Source organism: Xenopus tropicalis, chromosome 3 (genome assembly GCF_000004195.4).
Source record: "Xenopus tropicalis strain Nigerian chromosome 3, UCB_Xtro_10.0, whole genome shotgun sequence".
In the NCBI taxonomy this organism is placed as follows: Eukaryota; Metazoa; Chordata; class Amphibia; order Anura; family Pipidae; genus Xenopus; species Xenopus tropicalis.
This window is the reverse complement of record NC_030679.2, coordinates 88,889,601-88,912,199: the sequence shown is the minus strand read 5'-3', so window position 1 is coordinate 88,912,199 and position 22,599 is coordinate 88,889,601. Positions and strand designations below refer to the sequence as shown.

The window sequence follows — 22,599 nt, the reverse complement described above, 5'->3', positions numbered from 1 at the left end:
TTGACTAAAATGTGAATTTTCTTTGCAGCAAGAGAACACTGGGGAATTTTCACCAGAGATTTTTTTTGCTTGCGTGTACTTTTCCTAGTGAATTTGTTAGTGAACTGAAATCAGTGGCTATATACAAGACAGATGTGTGTATTAAAGTGATACCGACACGAAAAAACAACTTTTTAAAATATAAATCTACATAAAAAGTTGCCTATAGGTCATTGATCATTTTTTACTGATAGGGCTGCTTTTGTAAGTAATTGTTACTTGAAATCCCAAAACCTGACTGTTTTGCCAACCTGACTGTCCCTTCTCAGCCTGTCAGTTATAGCTTCTAATGCGAACGGCCTCCTGCTGGACAAATATGGCAGCCCCCTCAGAGGGACTTGGGGGATCAGATAGGGAATGTAAAAGCTTGGACAAATAATTTTATAGCAAAATTATAAATAGCATGCAAAGACAATGTTATGACAGATGTAAAAATGGTTTCATTTCTGGTGTCAGTATCTCTTTAACATTGAAAGACGTACTAGATAAGGCTGCCCATCGCCAATATTATTTATACTGGCAATAGAACAGTTAGTAGAACTTACAAGAAATTGCAGCATCTCTGGCAGTCGGCTAGGTCAACATGCATACAAAAAATGACCTAACTAAACCGCTAACTTTCCACCCAATCTAATCCACCTAGAAAATACCTTCGGGAAATTCTCAGAACTATCCATCACCAACACTAAATCAAAAGCCTTGGCCACTTTCACCAAGTTCAGCAACATCATTAAAGTGATACTGACAGCCACTTAAATTTTTTTTTACACCTGCTGTTATGTTTTAATTTGTATCAGCTTTAAATTCCTTATAAACTAAATCTGCAAAGTTTTTTCGCTTCATAATTGTGCTAGCATGAATTACAGACCCACAGAGCAGCCATGTTTGTTCCCCTCTTCCGGGTTTTAATTTAAATGCCTCCCACGTGCATAAATATGCCCAATCGCAAACCTGCAACACCCCTTCTGCTTTCAGCCGGTGTGTGACAAGCTCAGCTCCTTTGTCTATGTGTAATGGGGAGGTGGGGGGAGAGCCCTTAGAAGTAGGCAGGCACAGGAAAGCTTAAGATGGCCTGCTATTTAAATTCTTCATGCGAAGAGCAGAGATAGGGCACAGCCCTTTGAAGTAGGTAGGCAACGGAATGATCAAGCCTGCCTGCTATCTAGTTCACAACACCATGCGATGCTATGCAAGGGAGGGAGGGGGAACTCTTTGAAGCAAACGGCAAGCTGAATCCTCCCAGTTTATGATGTAGTCCTTTTGACAGACTGAAAAGCTACAGTCAGGTTGCCAGACAGTTGGGTTCAGTTGGTGCCGCAATCACGGAAGTTGCCTCTTGAGTCAACTTTAGTGGTTTCGGCAAATCGCCGGCGCCGCGTATGCCATCCCACCGGCGATTTACATTCTCACCGGTGGGATGTCATATCGGGGAGATTTGTCGTGGGCGGCTAAAAAAGTGGAAGAAAAAGCTTTTGGTTTTGAATGAGGAGTAATATGTAGCAAATTCCTTAAGTATGTTTTGTGGGTTGCTCGTTATGTCTTCTGTCCTAGTTCAGATGGTCTTTAGTTGGGGAATATTATATGTGGGTTGAATCAGTTTCCTTGCAAGTAGGATTCCTATTTTGTTGCCTTGGGCATTGGATTTTAGTTACGAAGTTTGCAGATAGATTTTAGCATAGGGGAAATTCGTGTAATGGTCTTGTTGAACTGTATTATGGAGTTTTTGTTCCATTTCTTTTATTTTCTGAGTGGTTTGTTTTTTTCTATATAGAAGATCATATAATTTCTGCTCTTATGACAGTTTAATGGGCTTCCCAAAGTGTGATAGGGGAGGTGATGGAGCCTTGGTTTGCCTTTAAGTAAATGTGGCCATACACAGGCCAATACTAGCTGCCAATAACTGTCCTTTAGACCGATTTGGCAGCTTATATGGGCCTTGTATGCAGGGCTGTGGAGTCGGTGTCGAGGAGTCTGAGTTGGAGGCAATTTTGGGTACCTGGAGTCGGAGTCGGCAAAAAATGAACCGACTCTCGACTCCGACTCCTACTAAATTTAAATGGGAATAAAAAAAAAAAAAATAAAGCAAGTTTAAATGTCCCAATTCACAAACAGTCATAATTAATTACTTCTCTGCTATAAGAATAAAGCCCAATGCACGCAGTACAACGAACACGTTGAGTGACCATGAAGCATGCTTTGCATTGACTTTATGCTTCACTAAATGGGATGTAACGCACAGTTAAGGTTCGGCAGCTCCACTGCGTTGTGTTCCTCTGTTACAGGGAACCCAATGCCCACTGGGAACCCAGCCTAACTCTCACTGATAACTAATTAAGAAAAAAAATTTGCAGGACTAGAAATACTTGTATACGTGAAGGGAATGGATAGTCAATAGTTTAAAGTAACAGTAACACCAAAAAATAAATAATGTGCTGCTGCTCTGCACTGTGTGTTTACTTCAGAAAATCTACTATAATTTATATAAATAAGCTGCTGTGTAGTATGGGGGCAGCCATGCACTGGTACAGCTGGGGTGTTTGCTACAGAAACCCTACTATAGTTTATATAAATACCCCGCTGTGTAGCCCCGGGGGCAGCCATTCCTGCATTGGTACAGCTGGGGTGTTTGCTACAGAAACCCTACTATAGTTTATATAAATAAGCTGCTATGTAGCCATGGGGGCAGCCATTCAAAGGAGAAAAGGCACAGGCACATAGCAGCTAACAGATAAAACACTATTGTATTCTACAGAACTTTTCTGTTATCTGCTATGTAACCTGTGCCTTTTCTCCTTTTTTCCAGCTTGAATGGCTGCGCCCGGGGCTACACAGCAGCTTATTATATAAATTATAGTAGTGTTACTGTAGCAAACACACCAGTTTTACCAGTGCAGGGCAACAGTGCATTATATTTTTATTAATTTAAAGCTCTTTTGTTTTTTGGTGTTACTGTTCCTTTAAGACTGAAGCTTTAAAACATTTGAAAAGCTGCTGTAATTCAGCTGTAATGTTAGCTTAAACTTTAAACATGACTATGGGATTCTATGGAAATCATTAGGAGTAGGAGTATAGATACAATTGTCTATCAGTTTATTATCAGTTCAGTTGTGTTTTAAGTGCCCCTTCCTGGAGTCGGAGAATTTATCTACCGACTCCACAGCCCTGCGTGTATGGACGGTAACGACGTGCCCTGCCCTACTGACATGTGGCCTGAAATTGGCCAGATATCGATCAGGCAGGTTTGAAAATTTAGTTGGATCGGTACCGCGTTGGCACGTTGATGTGGTCCTCAAACGGACGGACGCCTATACCCGTCCTAATTCGGTCGTTTGGCCCCAGGGTTTTAGGGTAGGTGCCAGTACACTTGGACCACTGTTGCCTGCTCACCAATGCCGAGACACTAATCACCTTAGTTGATTTATTGAGCTCTGCGGAGTGCCTAACCCCTACCTTAAGGATACGGCATACGGATCCAAGGGTTTATATCACTACCTACCGTGAAGGACAGGGTCCGGGTTAGGCTGCTGACATAGTGGTCCTAGAATACAAGCACAGTGTTTCTCCCAGTTTCTGTGTCTTTATAAAATGTTTTTGTGTTTTTAAGTTTTGAATTATTTTATTTAGTTTATATATGTTTAATTCACAATCTTTGCTGCGGTTGCCTAGAAACAACATTGGCGCCAATTCTGCTGTATAAACCGACCTGTACCCTCTGTTACTATCCCTGATGAAAGTTCCAGTCAGGAACTGAAACATCGGATTAATTAAACCTAAAAAACGTAACTCTTATAATTTTTTTTTCACCATATGAAAACTCTGGTGAGTGCTGTCAATACCTTTGTTTGTGTGTGTGTGTGTGTGTGTGTGTGTGTGTGTGTGTGTATGTATATATGTGTATATATATATATATTTAAAAGCAGGGTTTGGGACGCAAGTTCTGTATTCTGGAATAGGTGCCCTATGGGTTGCAATAGAAAGTGAAGTCCTTTGTGTGTGGGTGGCATTCGCTCCATGGGACACATTTACTAAGGTGTGGACTTTTGCCTTGGGAAGCTTCGCCACACTTAGTGCAACTACATCAGGCGGTAATTCATGACTTATCCGCTTATTTACTGAAGCACGAATTTTAAAAAAAGCACTGGTGAATTTTCGCCAGTGATTTTTTTGCTAGCGCATAATTTTCCTTGTCAATTTTCTCTAGCGGCATTATCATTCAGAGAAAATTCGCTAGCTTATATGAGCTAGTGTTCATTGAAATCAGTGGCTATAAACAGGACGTGTGTGTTTATTAATAATATTGCTGAACTAGGAGCAAGTGGGCAATTATTTTTCAAATGTCCATGGAACCCAAAGGAAAACTAACACTCGTCAGCTGCAACAAGGACAAAGTCAGACATGGAAAAAATATTGTTACAGTTCAGCAACAACATTAATAAGTTATTTATAACAAATTGCAAGTACATTTATACCTGGACAAACAGTATTGATATGTTAATTACTTTAATGAACCACAAACAATTTACAGGTTAAGATAATTATTTATAATCATTTGAGCGTTTAAAAAAAATCATTTGAGGGAGGATGCCAGTCAGCATGTGTCAGACCGTCAGACAGTCATTAAGAATACAGGTAAAGAAAAGTTTTTTCGTCATGTTTGACCATTTGTAGAAGCATTAACTTAATCTGCAACATCACTAGGAAGGGCATTCTACAACCTCACTGCCCTCACCATGAAAAAACACTTGTGCTGCTTCAAATTAAATATCAATATCAAATCTCATGAAGTTTGGGTGCTAGCCATATTGAGAGGCAGTATAAAAATTAGCAAAAATAACACACTTAGCTTTTAATGATAAAATTCCCTTTTATACATTCTAAACTACTTGCAGGGTAAAACGCATGTATCAAATCATAATTGCCCAAACATTTCACATGGTAATGCCATACAGTCTACATTTTTTTTTGTTTTATAAAACCATCAGAGTTGTGACGTTGATAGAAGCTGCAATCACTGAAGAAGTGAACACATTTGTTCTGTGTATTTCATTAGAACTTGAACTTTAGAGACTTTATTGAGCACTGAAACCCATGTACATTTGGATTTTGTGTTCTGAGTCAGACTCCTAAAACAATTGTAACAGAAGCCAGGGCTTCAAGGTCTGTTATGAACTTTAATCAGCTGGATTGCAACATTGTTTCAGGAGTGGCAGCCAAGGTGGCAGAGAAAATAAACCATCAGACAGATACTGCTTTATTAGCAATTATGTTTATAAATAACTTGTTTAATATATATGTTGCTTAGAGCAAAGGCACAAGGGCAGGTTTGTTGCTTGCGGTAAAAATACACTACAGCGGGCGGCAAATCTCTCAAAACTGCCATCCACTTGGAGGAAAGACCTCTTTAAATAAAAGATTAAATCACTGGGGGTGCTCAGGAAGGTTGCTGGTCAGTCACTAAAACATTGTGGTAAAACAACTGTATAAATATTGGAAATATTTGGAAAATATTGGAAACTCGAGTGGTCTCGAGTGATCAAGAGTGAATCTCACTGTAACAGCGGTAGTACAGGGTGCTGATGGAGACCTTTCCAATGGGCAATGCCACACTAATCTAGTCTAGTCTAAATCTGGCTGTTTTTCATTGAATAAAGGAAACTTACCTGTACAGTGGACAAAAATAAGCCTTTCATCTGTTAATTCATGGTCAGGGGTTAAAAATTTTTTCATATCTAATTTCCAGGTGCTCTCAGGATGTGCTATAATTGTACGGGGCCAACCACGTGGAGGGCCACCTCCAGAGAGGCAGATCAATCTCAGTAATATCCGTACAGGAGCTCTTGCCCGCCGGGCTGCTGCATCTCAGCAAGATGCAAAGGACACCCCCGATGAGGTAAGTCTTCTACTGCTGAAAGTGATGATGTTGTGAATGGCACATAACATATCTGTGTATTTTGTGCCAATTACATCTGGTTATACAACATTGCACTTGGCCCTTGGTTTAAGGTCTGCAAGTGACAACCTGGGGGTAGAATCATTACTTGAGTAATTTGAGAGCAAATTTGCACCACTTGGCACTATATATGTTTTCCTATCTGCCTATTCAGTCAGTGTGGCCAGCTAAAGTCTATTGTGCAGCTGAAAATGCCTGCATACTATATTTGCAGAAACTATACCTTCAGATTTATCTTCTAATGACACCTCAAGAGATTCAGCAAACAAACCTGACTGATAAGATTTTGCCGTAATTAGAAAGCTTTTAGTGATGCTCCCAAATCCACACAGGAAAGCCATTTGTAAGAATAACCTAAACTGTTGCTAATACTATATTAACTGGGTTCAATCAAGCAAAGGAAGCAATGAACAACCTCCATTTTCAACATTCTTTTAAAGTGATACTGACACGAAAAAACAACTTTTTAAAATATAAATCTACATAAAAAGTTGCCTATAGGTCATTGATCATTTTTTACTGATAGGGCTGCTTTTGTAAGTAATTGTTACTTGAAATCCCAAAACCTGACTGTTTTGCCAACCTGACTGTCCCTTCTCAGCCTGTCAGTTATAGCTTCTAATGCGAACGGCCTCCTGCTGGACAAATATGGCAGCCCCCTCAGAGGGACTTGGGGGATCAGATAGGGAATGTAAAAGCTTGGACAAATAATTTTATAGCAAAATTATAAATAGCATGCAAAGACAATGTTATGACAGATGTAAAAATGGTTTCATTTCTGGTGTCAGTATCTCTTTAATGCTGGGGAACACTGTCAAAATGACTTCTCTGAAATATGTATGCTTAGAGCTGTAATATACATGCACCCTTATTTTACATGGGGAAAATGTCCACTAGGACAGTGGAATAGAGGGGCAAGAATTTTTTTTTATTTTTTTTTTTTAACACTTATGGGGATTGTTTTGGAAGGCACTGGGAATGGAAAGTTTACTGTCTTGGTGTAACTTTAGTGCCCTCTGCTGTCCATTACCAAAACACATTTTACTGAAGCAGAAAATTCTAGCTTGATACTAGTAGCTACACATATAAAAGCAAATATAATCACAGTTCAGCTGATGCTGAGTTGTATAATTTTTTCCAACAACTTACTTTCAACCATAAGATAAAGTTACTAGATAGTGTGAAAAATCAAGAACACTTAGATAACCAGATATTAGATATTGTGCCCTGACACTGTTTCTGAATCTGGCTACAGTTTCAGTAAGTAGCATTGCTGTGATATTCCTGTGTCTTTCATGCCTTGAAATAAAGTAGCCTTAACCCTTTCACTGTCAGCCGTTTTGGACAAAGCGGAACTTCTACTGCCAGACAGTTTTTGAACATTTTGCACTGTTTCACTTTAGGGGCCTTTTAGTTTACCCAGGAAAACAATATATCGTTTTTTTCAGGACCACCTAAGCTTTTAAAATATGGTAGGATTTTTGTGTAATTCCAATTTTGTAACAAGATATAGGCTTCTAAATGTCTAAAAAATGAAAAAAAATATTTTCCATAATATAAACACATATACCAGAAACAAAAATTATTTTATGCATGAAAAGTCTCATGACTTCTGAACGTGCCAATACCAAAGTTTTATGGAGATTTCTCACTTGTATAGGTCAAAAACCTCCAGCAGTACACTACCAAATTTCCAAAGCACTGCTCCAGAAAGCTGAATACTTTAGATTTTAAGGCCAAAAATTCCACTAACAAAGTTTATCCCAGAAAATTTTACATTTTTAGAAAGAACAGATTCTGGGGAATACAGAATAGGCACAACTGTCTGTCTACTCCAAACTATCAAGTCACAATGCTTTCCTAAATTTATTGGTTTTTATCAAAATTTGTGAAATTTTTAAAAAATCGCTTCAAAGCTTCCAGTCTATAGTATCTTATCTCCTAAAGGTCATAAAGTAACCAAATAAAACACCCTAAATATGAACGCCAGGGGTCCAGTTTGATACACAATATGTGGCATGTAGGGGCCCCAATGTGATATATATATCATTTCTGTAATTTCAGCTTCTGCAAAATCAACATTTACATCATTATATGTGGGATAACGCTAGTAAAACGTAAATTCACCCCAGAAAGCCATATATTTTTGGAAAGTACACGTTCCCCCAAATCTAAAATGGGTACCCATGTCTTTCTACTCCAAAGTACCAAGCCGCAAAGCTTTCCTAAAGTTGGCAATTTTGATAACATTTCCAAAAATCCACCTAAAGCTTCCAGTTTCCAGCATCTTATCTCCCACATAGTGTTAGGTACCAAGATAAAACACCCTAAATATGAATGCCAGGGGCCCACTGGACAGTTTGATGCCCAATATGTATAGGTTTACCTAAGTATGTGGCATGTAGGGGCCCCAATGTGAACATACCCCCATATGATCTATCATTTCTGTAATTTCAGCTTCTGCAAAATCAACACATTTACATCATTATATGTGGGATAAAGTTAGTAAAAAGTACATTTACCCCAGGAAGTCATATTTTTTTGGAAAGTACACATTCCCCCGAATCTAAAATGGGTACCCATGTCTTTCTACTCCAAAGTACCAAGCCATAAAGCTTTCCTAAGTTTGACGATTTTTATGGCATTTCCAAAAATCATCTCAAAACTTCCACTATGCAGCATCTTATTTTCTACAGGTCATTAGGTACCAAGACAAACCTCCCTAAATATGAACCCCAGAGGTCTACTGAACAGTTTGATGCCCACTGTACATAGGTTTATCAAAGTACATGGCACTTAGAGACCCCCAAATATACCTTGTGCACACTAATTTCATGGCTTATCTTTTAGTTTTATGAGGGGTAGAAGCTGCAGAAATGTAGGGTGACCCCTAAAAACCCTATATTTTTGGAAAGTACACATTCTGAAAAATCTAACATGGGTAAAGAGTCCTTTCTACACCAAAGTACCAATCTGCAAAGCTTTCCTAAAGCTAGTGATTTTTATGACATTTCAGAAAATCGCATAAAAATATTGCAGTTTGCATTTATCTTACTCAATTTCTTGCATACAATGGCAAATCACCCCAAATAGGAACACCAGAGGCCTACTGAACATTTTGATGCCCTATATGTATAGATATACCAAAGTCTGTGGTGTGTACTGACCCCAAAATGAAAATAGCGCATATGGATTTCTCGCCTGCCAACTCCGCTTTTGCATACAGAGCCCTCTGTCAGCGTATTATGTGCCGTAAGACCCCCTAACTACACAGGGACCCCCAGAAAACCATATATTTTTGTAAAGTACACATTCTGATGAATTCAAAATAGGTAAAGTTATTTTTGTACACCAAAGTTACACATGCAAAGCTTTGCAAAAAAACCACAAAAATTGTGCAAATCAATGAAACAACAAAATAAGTCACATGACAGCATAATTAGTGGTCAGAATATCTGATCCAAAAGTCACGATGTCAAAATAAACAGTGAGTGTGTGAGTGTGTGAGTGTGTGAGTGTGTGAGTGTGTGAGTGTGTGAGTGTGTGAGTGTGTGAGTGTGTGAGTGTGTGAGTGTGTGAGTGTGTGAGTGTGTGAGTGTGTGAGTGTGTGAGTGTGTGAGTGTGTGAGTGTGTGAGTGTGTGAGTATCGCAGCACCATCCCCCCAACCCCCTCGGCTTGTTGCCGAAGGGGTTGGGGGCACATCTGTCTCTCTGCACTGGCAGCTTTTGCCGCCGGTGCAGAGAGAAGCGCTTAGGCTGAAAGAACGTAGGTACTACGGCGTTCGCAGGAAACTGCTTTTTTTAAAACGACGTAGTACCTACGTTCATGGCAGGGAAAGGATTAAACGTTACTTAATTTGTTTCAAATTTAAAACCTTGCAGTCATAGGACTGTAGAACTAGAAATATACTGCAAAAGCACTTTATAATAATGGTGCAGAGAGAAGCGCTTAGGCTGAAAGAACGTAGGTACTACGGTGTTCGCAGGAAACTGCTTTTTTTAAAACGACGTAGTACCTACGTTCATGGCAGGGAAAGGGTTAAACGTTACTTAATTTGTTTCAAATTTAAAACCTTGCAGTCCTAGGACTGTAGAACTAGAAATTTACTGCAAAAGCACTTTATAAGAATGGTCTTTAAACATTCTGGAGGATGGGAACAAAAACAAAATAGAGTTTGAAACCTTGATAATACATATTTGAACTTACTAGATGTTCTTTTTGGATTGATTCCATGTTTTAACATGTATGTTTGTTGGAAAATGTGGAATAGTGCCACTGAATCACAAAAATGACAGTTTGTCCATCATATGTAATTGATACCTGCTCTTTGTGGAATATGGGTTTATTAGCTGGGAAAAGTCTGAGTACCATACACTGACATTCTTGCAAAGAATAAAAATAAATCCATGTGGAATGCAAAACAATACTATTGCATGTTATGCTGTAATGTAATCCAATTACAGAAATATCAGGTCCCAAGCATGTCACTTGCTTGTATTTATTAAAACTTCGGCATTTGTAGCAATTCTCTTGGTTGTTATAAGTTAATACCAGATGACGCATTCTCAGTATATCATTTTATAATTTTTTTCATAACGTCAACCTTAAAACCTCATTTTTTTTCTGTTGCAGCCTTGGGCTTTTCCTGCCCGGGAGTTCCTGAGGAAAAAGCTGATTGGAAAAGAGGTTTGCTTTACTGTGGATTTCAAGTCTTCTCAGGGGAGAGAATATGGCATGGTTTACCTGGGAAAAGGTCAGTGGTTAAGTGTAAACGGTAAAATGCAAAACAGCTGGAACTTTTAAATTATACTAAAAATTAATAGGGCTAAGTTAAAAAAAATTATGTTGGAAACTTTACAGTGAATGCTTAAAATATGTAAAGAAGGGCTTTAGAACATCAAATCTCAGAAGATTATTCATTGGCATATAGCGTGTGCTGTAAATTCCAGTAATACATTTATCAAAGAAAAAGCAGTCTTTTTTTTTGTAGTAAGTCTTTAAAGCCAATCAGCATTTTGTATCCTACATATTAGCAGGCCATGTTGCTGCTGATTATTCAAAATGACTGAACAGTGTGGTTTAATTATAGTATGTACTTGGATTAGAGTAATTGATTTTTTATGGATTACCTACCAGGCCGCCTTTAACCACAATCTGTCATGGGAGATTCTCAGTGTAGGTTTTCTTGCCATTAATGGACTTATCCCTTTTTTGTTCATCTTCGTAGAATGTGGTGGTCTTCTCTAGTACTGGTGTTTGGACAGTTATGTGCTAAAAGTTTGTAATATTTGCTGAAATCTATATGGTTCCTTTAAAGGAGAAGGAAAGGTGAAATCGCTTGTGGTGACGAGTGTTATACCACCCCAGTGACTTTAATCATTTACCTAATATCCACTGGTCTGGTGCTCCCGTTAGCAGAAAACTACACTTCTGGCCCACATCCAAGTCTTCGTCCTTCTTTCTGTCAGGTGCAAATGCACAGTAGAATAAAAACGTTAGGCTCAAACCTGGCTTTTTTACACTATTGCACATGTGCTGAAGGAAGAAGATGATCGCTGTCTGTTGCTCATTCACAAGTACCCTGGGCCAGTGCAGTTTTCTGCAAAAAGGGGCACAGGATATCAGGTGAGTGATCACGAGGGGGTGCCTAATATGTTGCACATGCCAGTGACTTTACACATACCTGGTGGAAGGAGGCTGAAGCTACAAAATGTCATGAACTTAATGCCTGGTAGTTAGAAAACCATATACCAGGAGAGTTTTTATACTGAAGCCATTGTTAAATGCTTTGTGTCTGTGTACAGTGGATATAAAAAGTCTACCCACCCCTGATAAAATGTCAGGTTCCTGTGCTGTACAAAAATTAGACAAAGATAAATCATTTCAGACCTTTTTCCACCTTTAATGTGACCTACAAACTGTACCACTCAATTGAAAAACAAACTGAAATCTTTTAGGTGGAGGGAAGAAAACAAAAAAAAAAAAAAACAATGTGGTTGCATAAGTGTGCACACCCTAAAACTAATACTTTGTTGAAGCACCTTTTGATTTTATTACAGCACTCAGTCTTTTTGGGTATGAGTCTATCAGCATGGCACATTTTGACTTTGCAAGATTTGCCCACTTTTCTTTGCAGAAACACTCCAAATCTGTCAGATTGCGAGGGCATCTCCGGTGCACAGCCCTCTTCAAATCAACCCACAGATCTTCTATTGGATTCAGGTCTGGGCTCTGGCTGGGCCATTCCAAAACTTTAATCTTCTTCCAGTGAAGCCATTCCTTTGTTGATTTGGATGTATGCTTTGGGTTGTTTCTCCTCATGTTCCGCTTTCTAGCAGGAGCCTGAAGGTTTTGTGCCAATATTGACTGGTATTTGGAACTGTTCATAATTCCCTCTATCTTAACTAAGGCCTCAGTTCCAGCTGAAGAAAAACAGCCCCAAAGCATGATGCTGCCACCACCATGCTTCACAGTGGGTATGGTGTTCTTTTGGTGATGTGCAGTATTGTTTTTTTGCCAAAAATATTTTTTGGAATTATGGCCAAAAAGTTCAACCTTGGTTCCATCAGACCATAATACTTTTTCCCACAGATTCCCAAGTTTTGGAGACTTCAGATGTCAGATGTATGTAGCCTGGCTTTGATGTTTTTCTTCGTAAGAAAAGGCTTTCGTCTTGCCACTCTACCCCATAGCCCAGACATAAGAATATGGAAGATTGTTGTCACATGTACCACATATCTAGTACTTGCCAGATATTCCTGCAGCTCCTTTAATGTTGCTGTAGGCCTCTTGGTAGCCTCCCTGACCAGTTTTCTTCTTGTCTTTTCATAAATTTTGGAGGGATGTCCAGTTCTTGGTAATGTCACTGTTGTGCCTTATTTGAATGTGATTGCTTAATTCTAAAAACTACATCCCCAGTTAGAAGAGGGTGTGCACACTTGTGCAACCACATTATTTTAGTTTTTTTGGTTTTCTTCTCTCCACCTAAAAGATTTCAGTTTGTTTTTCAATTGAATGGTACAGTTTATAGGTCACATTAAAGGTGGAAAAAGTTCTGAAATGATTTCTTTGTCTAATTTTTGTACAGCACAGGAACCTGACATTTTACCAGGGGTGTGTAGACTTTTTATATCCACTGTATATATGTGTATTATATATATATATATATATATATATATATATATATATATATATGCAGTTTGCTTTAAGCACTTTATTTTTTGTTCAGATACCAGTGGAGAGAACATTGCTGAGTCACTTGTTGCGGAAGGACTGGCCTCACGACGTGAAGGAGTGCGTGCAAACACGTAAGCATGTGTCCTTGTATATACCCCAAATCAAATAACAGTGGTAGTGGATTTTTGGGGGGATTTTCTTTCAGGACAGAACAGCACAATTTGTACACAAACACTGGAACTTTGTTCAGATATAATTAGAAAGTTGGTGTAATTATAAGATTGATACAGACCCCACTATTAAAGCTGTGAGTAAACAATAGAGCAACACTTTTTAATATGTGCTGAAATCTAAAACAGTCCTTAAAAATGTTAACAAAGTTAATTTAAGCAGTCTATTTTACAGGTTCAGCAGTTGCTGCTATGTTTAGTTAGGAGAGCTGCAATGGCCACCATTAAATCTTGGGGCTTTGTTGCTTTATGGAATAAAATGCTGTGATCTGCCCAGTATCACCTGTAACTAGCTGCAATTACTACTGAACAATCTATTTTATAAGAATGCCTAAAGCAAAAAAATCTAATGTTGTAATTTACCCTTAACGAAGTCTCTTACCCTGCCATGTTGTTCTTCCATCATTAGCACTGCAGTCAAATACCACTATAAGTGGCATAAAAGGGCCTCGAGAATTTGGCATAAAAATTGCCCATTTGAGTGGTTATTTATAGAGCCCCATACCCGTTTATTTTTAAATGGGTTGTTCACACTTTAAATTAGCTTTCTCTACATTGTACACTCTACATTGTGTTATTTTGAGACAATTTGCAAGTAGTCTAGTTTTTTTTTTTTTGCTGTTTTTGTTTGTTTTTTGTTCAGCTGCTCTCCAGATTGGAATTTCAGCCACTATCTGGTTACTAGGGTCCAATTTAACCTAGCAATCATTCAGTGGTTTGAAAGACAGGCATATGAATAGAGGAGGGCCTGAATAGAAAGAAAATAAATAGCAATAACAAAATTGAAGCCTTACAAACAGTGGTGTAATGACACATCAGGCACACAGCGCAAAAGAATATTTTGATGGGCCCTGGCATGCAGTTACTTGGAACTCTGCCCCCTCCTGGCTGCTTGTACCAGGTAGATAGGAGAGTGGCTAGGGTGGGGGATTTTTACAGCTAAATAACCTGGCTCACCTATCCACATAGGCAAATGCTATTTATGGTGGTAATGTACTGCATTACTGGTGTAAAGTTGTAAAATACATGCAAGCTTATATAGACCTCGTTTATTACAGGATAAAATGAATTAGGTAAATATTGCTGTATCTGTTACTTTGTTCATGGCTCTCCTACATTTTAAATCTGTTCTGATAATAGACTGGATTTTTTAAAAATGTGTTTTTCCTATTATAGTGTATATTAATAATCTTTTATTCTTAATATCCAGTTATGGAAATTCAACACTAAGCTACTTATATTTTTCTATCTGCTGTTATATATATTGGCTATATATATGGCCAACTCATGTACTGAGCTTTTCCAGTGATTGTTAATCATTCACATCAGTCTCTACTGCAGTGGAGCTTACAATCTAAGGTCCCTTTTATTCATATGCATTAGGGTTAATTACATTAGAATCCAGTTAACCTGATTGTTTTGGGATTGTGAAAGGAAACTTCAGTGAATTCAAACAGACATTGGGAGAATATACATACACCTTCCAGTAACTAGACTGGAATTAAACTCTGGACTCCATCACTCCTATTTATTTTAAACGGCACAATATATAGCAGCTAAATAAAAGTATCTCCCTAATAAACCAGGCATGAGAGTTATTTTTACATTAGTAATTTCATTAAAACAACTCTGCCATTGAACTTGTATGGTCCCTTTTGCCTAAGGGTTATTTCTCCACACACACATTGTACACTAATGTCATTCAGCTGTAATGTGCTTGAGAGACTTCTAACATAGTGTTAATAAGTACACATTTTGCTGGAGGAGATGCTTGACTGAGAGAAACAGAGCAGTTAACAGACAAGTAATTGTATAATTGGCATCATTTCACTGAATAGCTGAATTGATTGTTGTAGATCAGCTTGGTTCCAAATGGTTGATTAGAAATAAGTGGTTTGCATGAATATATGTTGGGCTGCCAGTGACAGATCTGGTGAGCAGCAAACAAAATGTATATACTGAATATATGCATTGACCTGTGTATGTTGCCTATACAGACAGGAAGTCTTCTGCTCCTTGTGATATAGCTTTTGGGGAACAGAGCAGTTTAGTTTCTGAATATCAGTAAATTGACATGCTTAGGCATAAATTGCAAATTTGACGCAAAAAAAAAAATCGCAAAAAAAGCGAGACTTTGCATGCTCTCGCATTTTTTTGTGTATATTGGCTACATGTGCCTGCACCTGAGCATATCTCATTCATTCGGGTGCGGGCACAAGTAGCAGGCATAGGGCTGTATTTTCGCCAAGCGTTTTTCCGCTTGCCGAAAATATCAGCCATACGCCACGTCTGGCATCAGCCTTAGGGATGCACCGATTCCAGGATTCAGCCTTTTTCAGCAGGGTTCGGATTCGGCTGAATACACGGTCCTGGCCGAACTGAATCTGAATCCTAATTAGCGTATTCTAATTAAGATTTGGAAGGGTTAAATGTCACAGCGTGAACACAGAAGCAGATTTTTTTTTGCCGCGCGCAAAGCATTTAACCCTTCCAAATCTTAATTAGCATATTCTAATTAGGATTTGGTTCAGTATTTGGCCGAATCCCATACGATGGGTTCGGCCGAACCCGAAAAACTGGGTTCAGTGCATCCCTAGTTATTTTTTTTTTTTGGCTATAAGTAATTAAATTGGCTTTTTAGCTGGGTTAATCTTCAGAGCCACTTAAATGCTGATCCTTGCATCATCTTAGGGTATTGTGCTTACACTGAGCATGTAGTAGTCAACGCCACATTTCATTTTTTCTTTGGTGCACATTCTCTGCTGTGCAAATTTCCTGCAGCCATTTATTAGATTTATAGTGTTGAATAACCCCAGTAAAAATTCAGTTAAAAATGCTTTTCTTTACAGAAGGTGCTCATGATAGTGGTCTGCACAGCAATGTTTCGGGCTCCACTTGGCCTTTTGTCAAACTACTATTGTTACGAAGCTGAAATTATACTCAATAAAACATTACCAGATTTCACTTAAAATACATAAGTATTATAAAAGTACTTATTGATAAATATAAGTAAATATATGATATATATAAGTAAAAAAAAGTTGGTTTATTCCGATTAATCTGAACAAACTGATCCTCCAAAGTCTGCTCAGTTCAATTTATGGTTCTCCTTTACTGGCGTATAAAGGTAGGAGCACTCTGAATCTGCATTCAACAAAAAAAAATCTAGGGGAAATTAAATCTGGCACGTTCCCATGTCAGGGCTGTGGTTGCTCTAATAGTCAAAATTATATATATATATATATATATATATATATATATATATATATATATATATATATATCACCAAAAGTACTGCGCACTCCATTAATGTCCACTTCAATTTATTGCATTATAAAAATACATCACATCGACGTTTCGGTGTAACATCTTGATTAAGGTCCCGGACATTAACCGAAACGTCGATGTGATGTATTTTTATAATGCAATAAATTGAAGTGGACATTAATGGAGTGCGCGGTACTTTCGGTGAGAGATATCTAATACAACTATATGCAGCACCCAACCATGTGAGTAAGAGTTTTGATGTTTAAAGGGATTGCGGACAATAGCTTGATAGTTGATCAGATCGAGCCAGAAACCTTGCTGTGCAGACCACTGTGAATAAAGGTGGTTTTATTTGAATTGCTGTTCTGTATTGCTGGTGCTTACTTAAGCTCAAAAAAATGAGGCACTGGCCACACCGTTTTTTTGCGGAGGGGCCCAGCGTGACCAACTTTTGCTGCTGCGCAGATCACTTAATATCCTCTACACAGCAGAGTGAGGATCTGAAAACAGAATTTTGGTGTAGGGGCAGTCATGCCATTTCAAGTAACAGAGATGTTAGAGGAACTGTGAAGGACCTGTGGGAAGCTTTAGCAAACACAGATGTATGCACCTACATCTGTGTGATCTCATCACAAAAATAAACATTTTAGGACAATGACAGATGAGGACATTAGCCACCCTTGATAAATCTCCTCTATTGCTGGCGACCAGTCGCCTCCAAATGCATTTCTAACAGTGACAATGTAAATCACCAGTAGGAAAATGTATTGCTTCAGTTTTCCGAAGTTGCCTTGTGAGGAATCCTTTTGCACATGCCATTTTTCTATTTTAATTTCCAGTCTAAATAATTCAGCAAATAGATTAATTCATGTTCCCTGGTGAGGCGCTTTTCACTAATGAAAACATGTGATTTCAGCAGTGAAGACCGAACTTTTGAACATGACAAGTAGAAGACAGTATTGTATTACTTTGCTGTTATTTGCATTGACTGTAGCAGCATCTCTTTAGATAATGCCCCAGCTGGAGATATGTACAAAAATCTTTATTAAAATGCTAGTTGATTGGTGCATGATTTTAAACTTTACTGTCTTTGTAAGAAAAGGGACTTACACTGCTACTACTAAATCTACTTACTTTATTTCAACCTGTTTATATTCTGTTATTTACAAATACAATGACTAGGTATACATTTATTATGGGGCGGGGTCATGGATATTTTACTTTGCACTAAAAGTCTGAACTGTGGGAGCTGAAATGTTGCCTCTGGGGTATTAAATTCACCAGTAACTCGGTGAAAAAGCAGCATCCTCATCTCCCTGCTGCATAATTTTCCATTTGGTTCACATATCCTTCTTATGCTGCACCAACACTGTAACTAATTCAACCGAAACGTCGATGTGATGTATTTTTATAATGCAATAAATTGAAGTGGACATTAATGGAGTGCGCGGTACTTTCGGTGAGAGATATCTAATACAACTATATGCAGCACCCAACCATGTGAGTAAGAGTTTTGATGTTTAAAGGGATTGCGGACAATAGCTTGATAGTTGATCAGATCGAGCCAGAAACCTTGCTGTGCAGACCACTGTGAATAAAGGTGGTTTTATTTGAATTGCTGTTCTGTATTGCTGGTGCTTACTTAAGCTCAAAAAAATGAGGCACTGGCCACACCGTTTTTTTGCGGAGGGGCCCAGCGTGACCAACTTTTGCTGCTGTGCAGATCACTTAATATCCTCTACACAGCAGAGTGAGGATCTGAAAACAGAATTTTGGTGTAGGGGCAGTCATGCCATTTCAAGTAACAGAGATGTTAGAGGAACTGTGAAGGACCTGTGGGAAGCTTTAGCAAACACAGATGTATGCACCTACATCTGTGTGATCTCATCACAAAAATAAACATTTTAGGACAATGACAGATGAGGACATTAGCCACCCTTGATAAATCTCCTCTATTGCTGGCGACCAGTCGCCTCCAAATGCATTTCTAACAGTGACAATGTAAATCACCAGTAGGAAAATGTATTGCTTCAGTTTTCCGAAGTTGCCTTGTGAGGAATCCTTTTGCACATGCCATTTTTCTATTTTAATTTCCAGTCTAAATAATTCAGCAAATAGATTAATTCATGTTCCCTGGTGAGGCGCTTTTCACTAATGAAAACATGTGATTTCAGCAGTGAAGACCAAACTTTTGAACATGACAAGTAGAAGACAGTATTGTATTACTTTGCTGTTATTTGCATTGACTGTAGCAGCATCTCTTTAGATAATGCCCCAGCTGGAGATATGTACAAAAATCTTTATTAAAATGCTAGTTGATTGGTGCATGATTTTAAACTTTACTGTCTTTGTAAGAAAAGGGACTTACACTGCTACTACTAAATCTACTTACTTTATTTCAACCTGTTTATATTCTGTTATTTACAAATACAATGACTAGGTATACATTTATTATGGGGCGGGGTCATGGATATTTTACTTTGCACTAAAAGTCTGAACTGTGGGAGCTGAAATGTTGCCTCTGGGGTATTAAATTCACCAGTAACTCGGTGAAAAAGCAGCATCCTCATCTCCCTGCTGCATAATTTTCCATTTGGTTCACATATCCTTCTTATGCTGCACCAACACTGTAACTAATTCAATAAAAACCCCTTGCCACAGGCCTTCTTGGCAATAGCTGTTAAACTCCCCTGGGGCTACACTTTAAAGACATTTGTCTGCACATAACGTTGTGTAAATATAAATTGCTTGATATATTTACTTCCATAAATATTGTTTCCTTGGAGTATAGCTGACTGGACAATTATAGCTATAGATCAAGTGAGAGCAAGATTTAGTTGAGTAGATATAGGATGTGTTTTTGCAACAGCTTCTCATTGTATCAACATAAACTGTGGCGTCTGTTGGCTTAGCTCTTGCAAAATTATCCAAGGAAAGTATTAAAAGCATTGCTTGTCCACGTGTGAGTCAGTTTGAAATGTTACATGTAGACTGTCATAAGTGATTACAGTACTGAAAAATGACATGAGAATCTAAATTTATGCTTCAGTCCTGAACAAAGCCGTCTGGCAGAAGTTGAAGAGCAAGCAAGATCAGCAAAGAAGGGAGTTTGGAGTGAAGGTACAGGATCTCAAACTGTACGGGACCTCAAATACACAATAGAAAATCCAAGACATTTTGTGGATTCCATGCACCAGAAGCCTGTTAATGGTAAGTAAGGTAGTATCTGTAACTTTCTTATGTGGGTGCCTGCAGTGGCCAAATCATGTACTAAGTAGAAGCATTTTTTTTTAATAAAGTAGTGGACATTCAAACTTTTGGGCATAATATAATTGTGACCTGGTTCTTTGCAGAAAACACGTAAACATTTCATCAGACCACTTTACAGAATGGATGTATCTCTGGGCATTTAAAATTACTTCTGTCTTTAGACTACGTGCTAAGCTTTAGTTTTAATATGATCTGTTAAATGCAGTTAGAGTTGCAACACCTGATGCTAATGTTTTTTTGTAAAATATTTTAAACAACTATCAACAAATTAAACTATTGACATTTTGGGAGAAACTGGTCCTACACCGCTCAAACTCACCCCAATTCAGTTGTGCCATGCTGCAGCAGTTATCTGCTGCTATTTACAGTACCTCTTTATTTTGCAGCCATAATTGAGCATGTGAGAGATGGCAGCGTGGTTCGAGCTCTGCTGCTTCCTGATTGCTATCTTGTAACAGTCATGCTGTCTGGAATAAAGGTGAGATAATGGGCTATTTATGAAAAAGCATGGTCTATCTGCTCTTTATCATTAGTGTAATTTTACTTTACCATCACTAATATGGCATCCGCAGTTTATCACACCCTATCCTTACCTGGGAGTGTCATATGCTTATCTAGCCATCACAAAAATCTTTTGTTAACTGGGTTACTTTTCAGCCCTATAGCATCAGCTTATATGACAGACAAACCTCATTTTCTGCATAATTATTTACTACTACCCCTAAGCTTAGCTTCTCAACAGCTGCTCAGAGAGCATTAAGCACGTGTCTAAGTCATTTGAATCATTACCGTTTAGTTGTCCTTTAAAACATAAGGTGCAAAGGCTTTTAATCTTTTCCTTTTCATCTAATTTTGTGCATACTTTTAATTCACAGTGCCCAACCTTCAAACGGGAAGCAGATGGAACAGAGACTCCAGAGCCCTTTGCAGCAGAAGCAAAGTTTTTCACTGAGTCCCGATTGCTTCAGAGAGATGTGCAAATAATCTTGGAGAGCTGCCACAACCAAAATATCTTGGGCACCATCCTACACCCTGTATGCTGCTTAACTTTCTCATATATTCTCATATATTGTGACAAAGCCCCTTCTAAAACGGTCTAAAGACTTATGTTTTTCAAAACGTTGCTTTCTCAAAATGGTTTTGCCCTAAAACTGTAGAAAGTAAATGCTGTTTTTTTTTTTCTGGCATTTGCCTGTCAAATTTTTTTTTAGCCAAAATCAAGTTTGTGTTTGGCGAAATCTTTTTGTGGAGGATTTGGTAGTTGGTCCAATTTAATCATTAATTTAGTGCATGCCTAGTTTATAATGCAGCTGGGATGTTTGTAGTTTCTACTATTGTTACAAAAATTTAAAGGCGGCCATACACTTCTGCTCATTTCGTGAGGTCCCTAAACAAGCGTATCTTTTCCGCTTATGTTGCTCTAAGGTGGACGATATCAGGCTAATTCGCTAGTTTGTCCTTAGGGCTGTCAGACAGAGGATCGCATAAACGGGCCCCAAATCTGAGGGGAAAGTCAAACCTGCCCAAATGACACCTGGCTAATTTTTTGACCGATACCAATCGGGATGGCCTGTAAAAGGAGCCCCACACAGGTAGCTAAGCTGCAGAAAAGCTGTTGAAAGAACTCGAATTTGCAGCTTAAATCTGCCCCTGTATGGCCACCTTCAAGCACTTTGTAAAGATAGGCTTGCAAATCACCCTTTAACATAACATACAGTTGGTGAGGCATTTTAAAATAGCACTGAATCAGCAACTTCTGTAGATACTTAGGTTTTACAAATTTCTTGTATTTTTCATGTGCTAAATGACCCATGGACATGGTATGTAAAATACATGTACTGTCATGCATATACCAGGGTTCTATTATATATCTGACTAAACACTATTTCAATTTCAGAATGGAAACATCACAGAACTTCTGCTGAAGGAAGGTTTTGCCCGTTGTGTTGACTGGTGTATAGCTGTGTATACCCAAGGATCTGAGAAGCTGCGGGCTGCTGAACGGTAAGTTTTTGGCCTTAAAGGAACAGTAACACCAAAAAATTAAAGAGTTTTAAAGTAAATGAAATATTATGTACTGTTGCCCTGCACTGGTAAAAGTTGTGTGTTTACTACAGTAACACTACTATAGTTTATATAAATAAGCTGGTGTGTAGGCCTGGGGGCAGCCATTCAAGCTGGAAAAAAGGAGAAAAGGCACAGGTTACATAGCAGATAATACGGGCATGGGAAAATCTCTTTTTTCAGTGCATCAATAACACAGCTCCAGCAGCACTGCACCAAAATCTTTTTTTGTAAAAGAGCAAACCTTTTTTTGTGGTTCTTTTTTTGTAATACTTAATTTTGAAATTGATGTAGGGCTAACTGTTCTTAGTTTCCCATATTCCCTAAGACATGTAACTTCAGTCACTCTTTACTCCTGTGCTGGTTGGAATGTAATACTCAACACTCCAATCCTTCCCTGTAGCCCATTCGCAGAACAGTAGGGCTGGTAAGCAGCTTACTGAACCATCTGCTGAAGGATTCAGCTGGCTGAACTGATAGCAACTCTGTTTCTGTGTTGCTGCTACTGCTCTGCTTTGGGATAATAGCACTGCTGGTGGAGAAACCCTGCTGGGGAAACTACCATACTACCTCCCTTTACATAGGGGTGCTAAAATTTACCC

At 38.5% G+C, this 22,599-nt stretch overlaps 1 protein-coding gene across 1 annotated transcript in view; it reads left to right on the top strand.

Moving 5' to 3' along the window:
* Positions 1-22,599, top strand: part of snd1 (staphylococcal nuclease and tudor domain containing protein 1) — a 387,013-nt gene that overhangs the window by 8,333 nt on the left and 356,081 nt on the right. Inside the window, exons 2-8 of the mRNA NM_203852.1 lie at positions 5,780-5,929; positions 10,623-10,743; positions 13,219-13,297; positions 19,713-19,873; positions 20,320-20,411; positions 20,809-20,967; positions 21,831-21,937. Of these exons, the coding sequence (NP_989183.2) occupies positions 5,780-5,929; positions 10,623-10,743; positions 13,219-13,297; positions 19,713-19,873; positions 20,320-20,411; positions 20,809-20,967; positions 21,831-21,937 (869 nt within the window). The remainder of the gene's footprint in view (positions 1-5,779; positions 5,930-10,622; positions 10,744-13,218; positions 13,298-19,712; positions 19,874-20,319; positions 20,412-20,808; positions 20,968-21,830; positions 21,938-22,599) is intronic.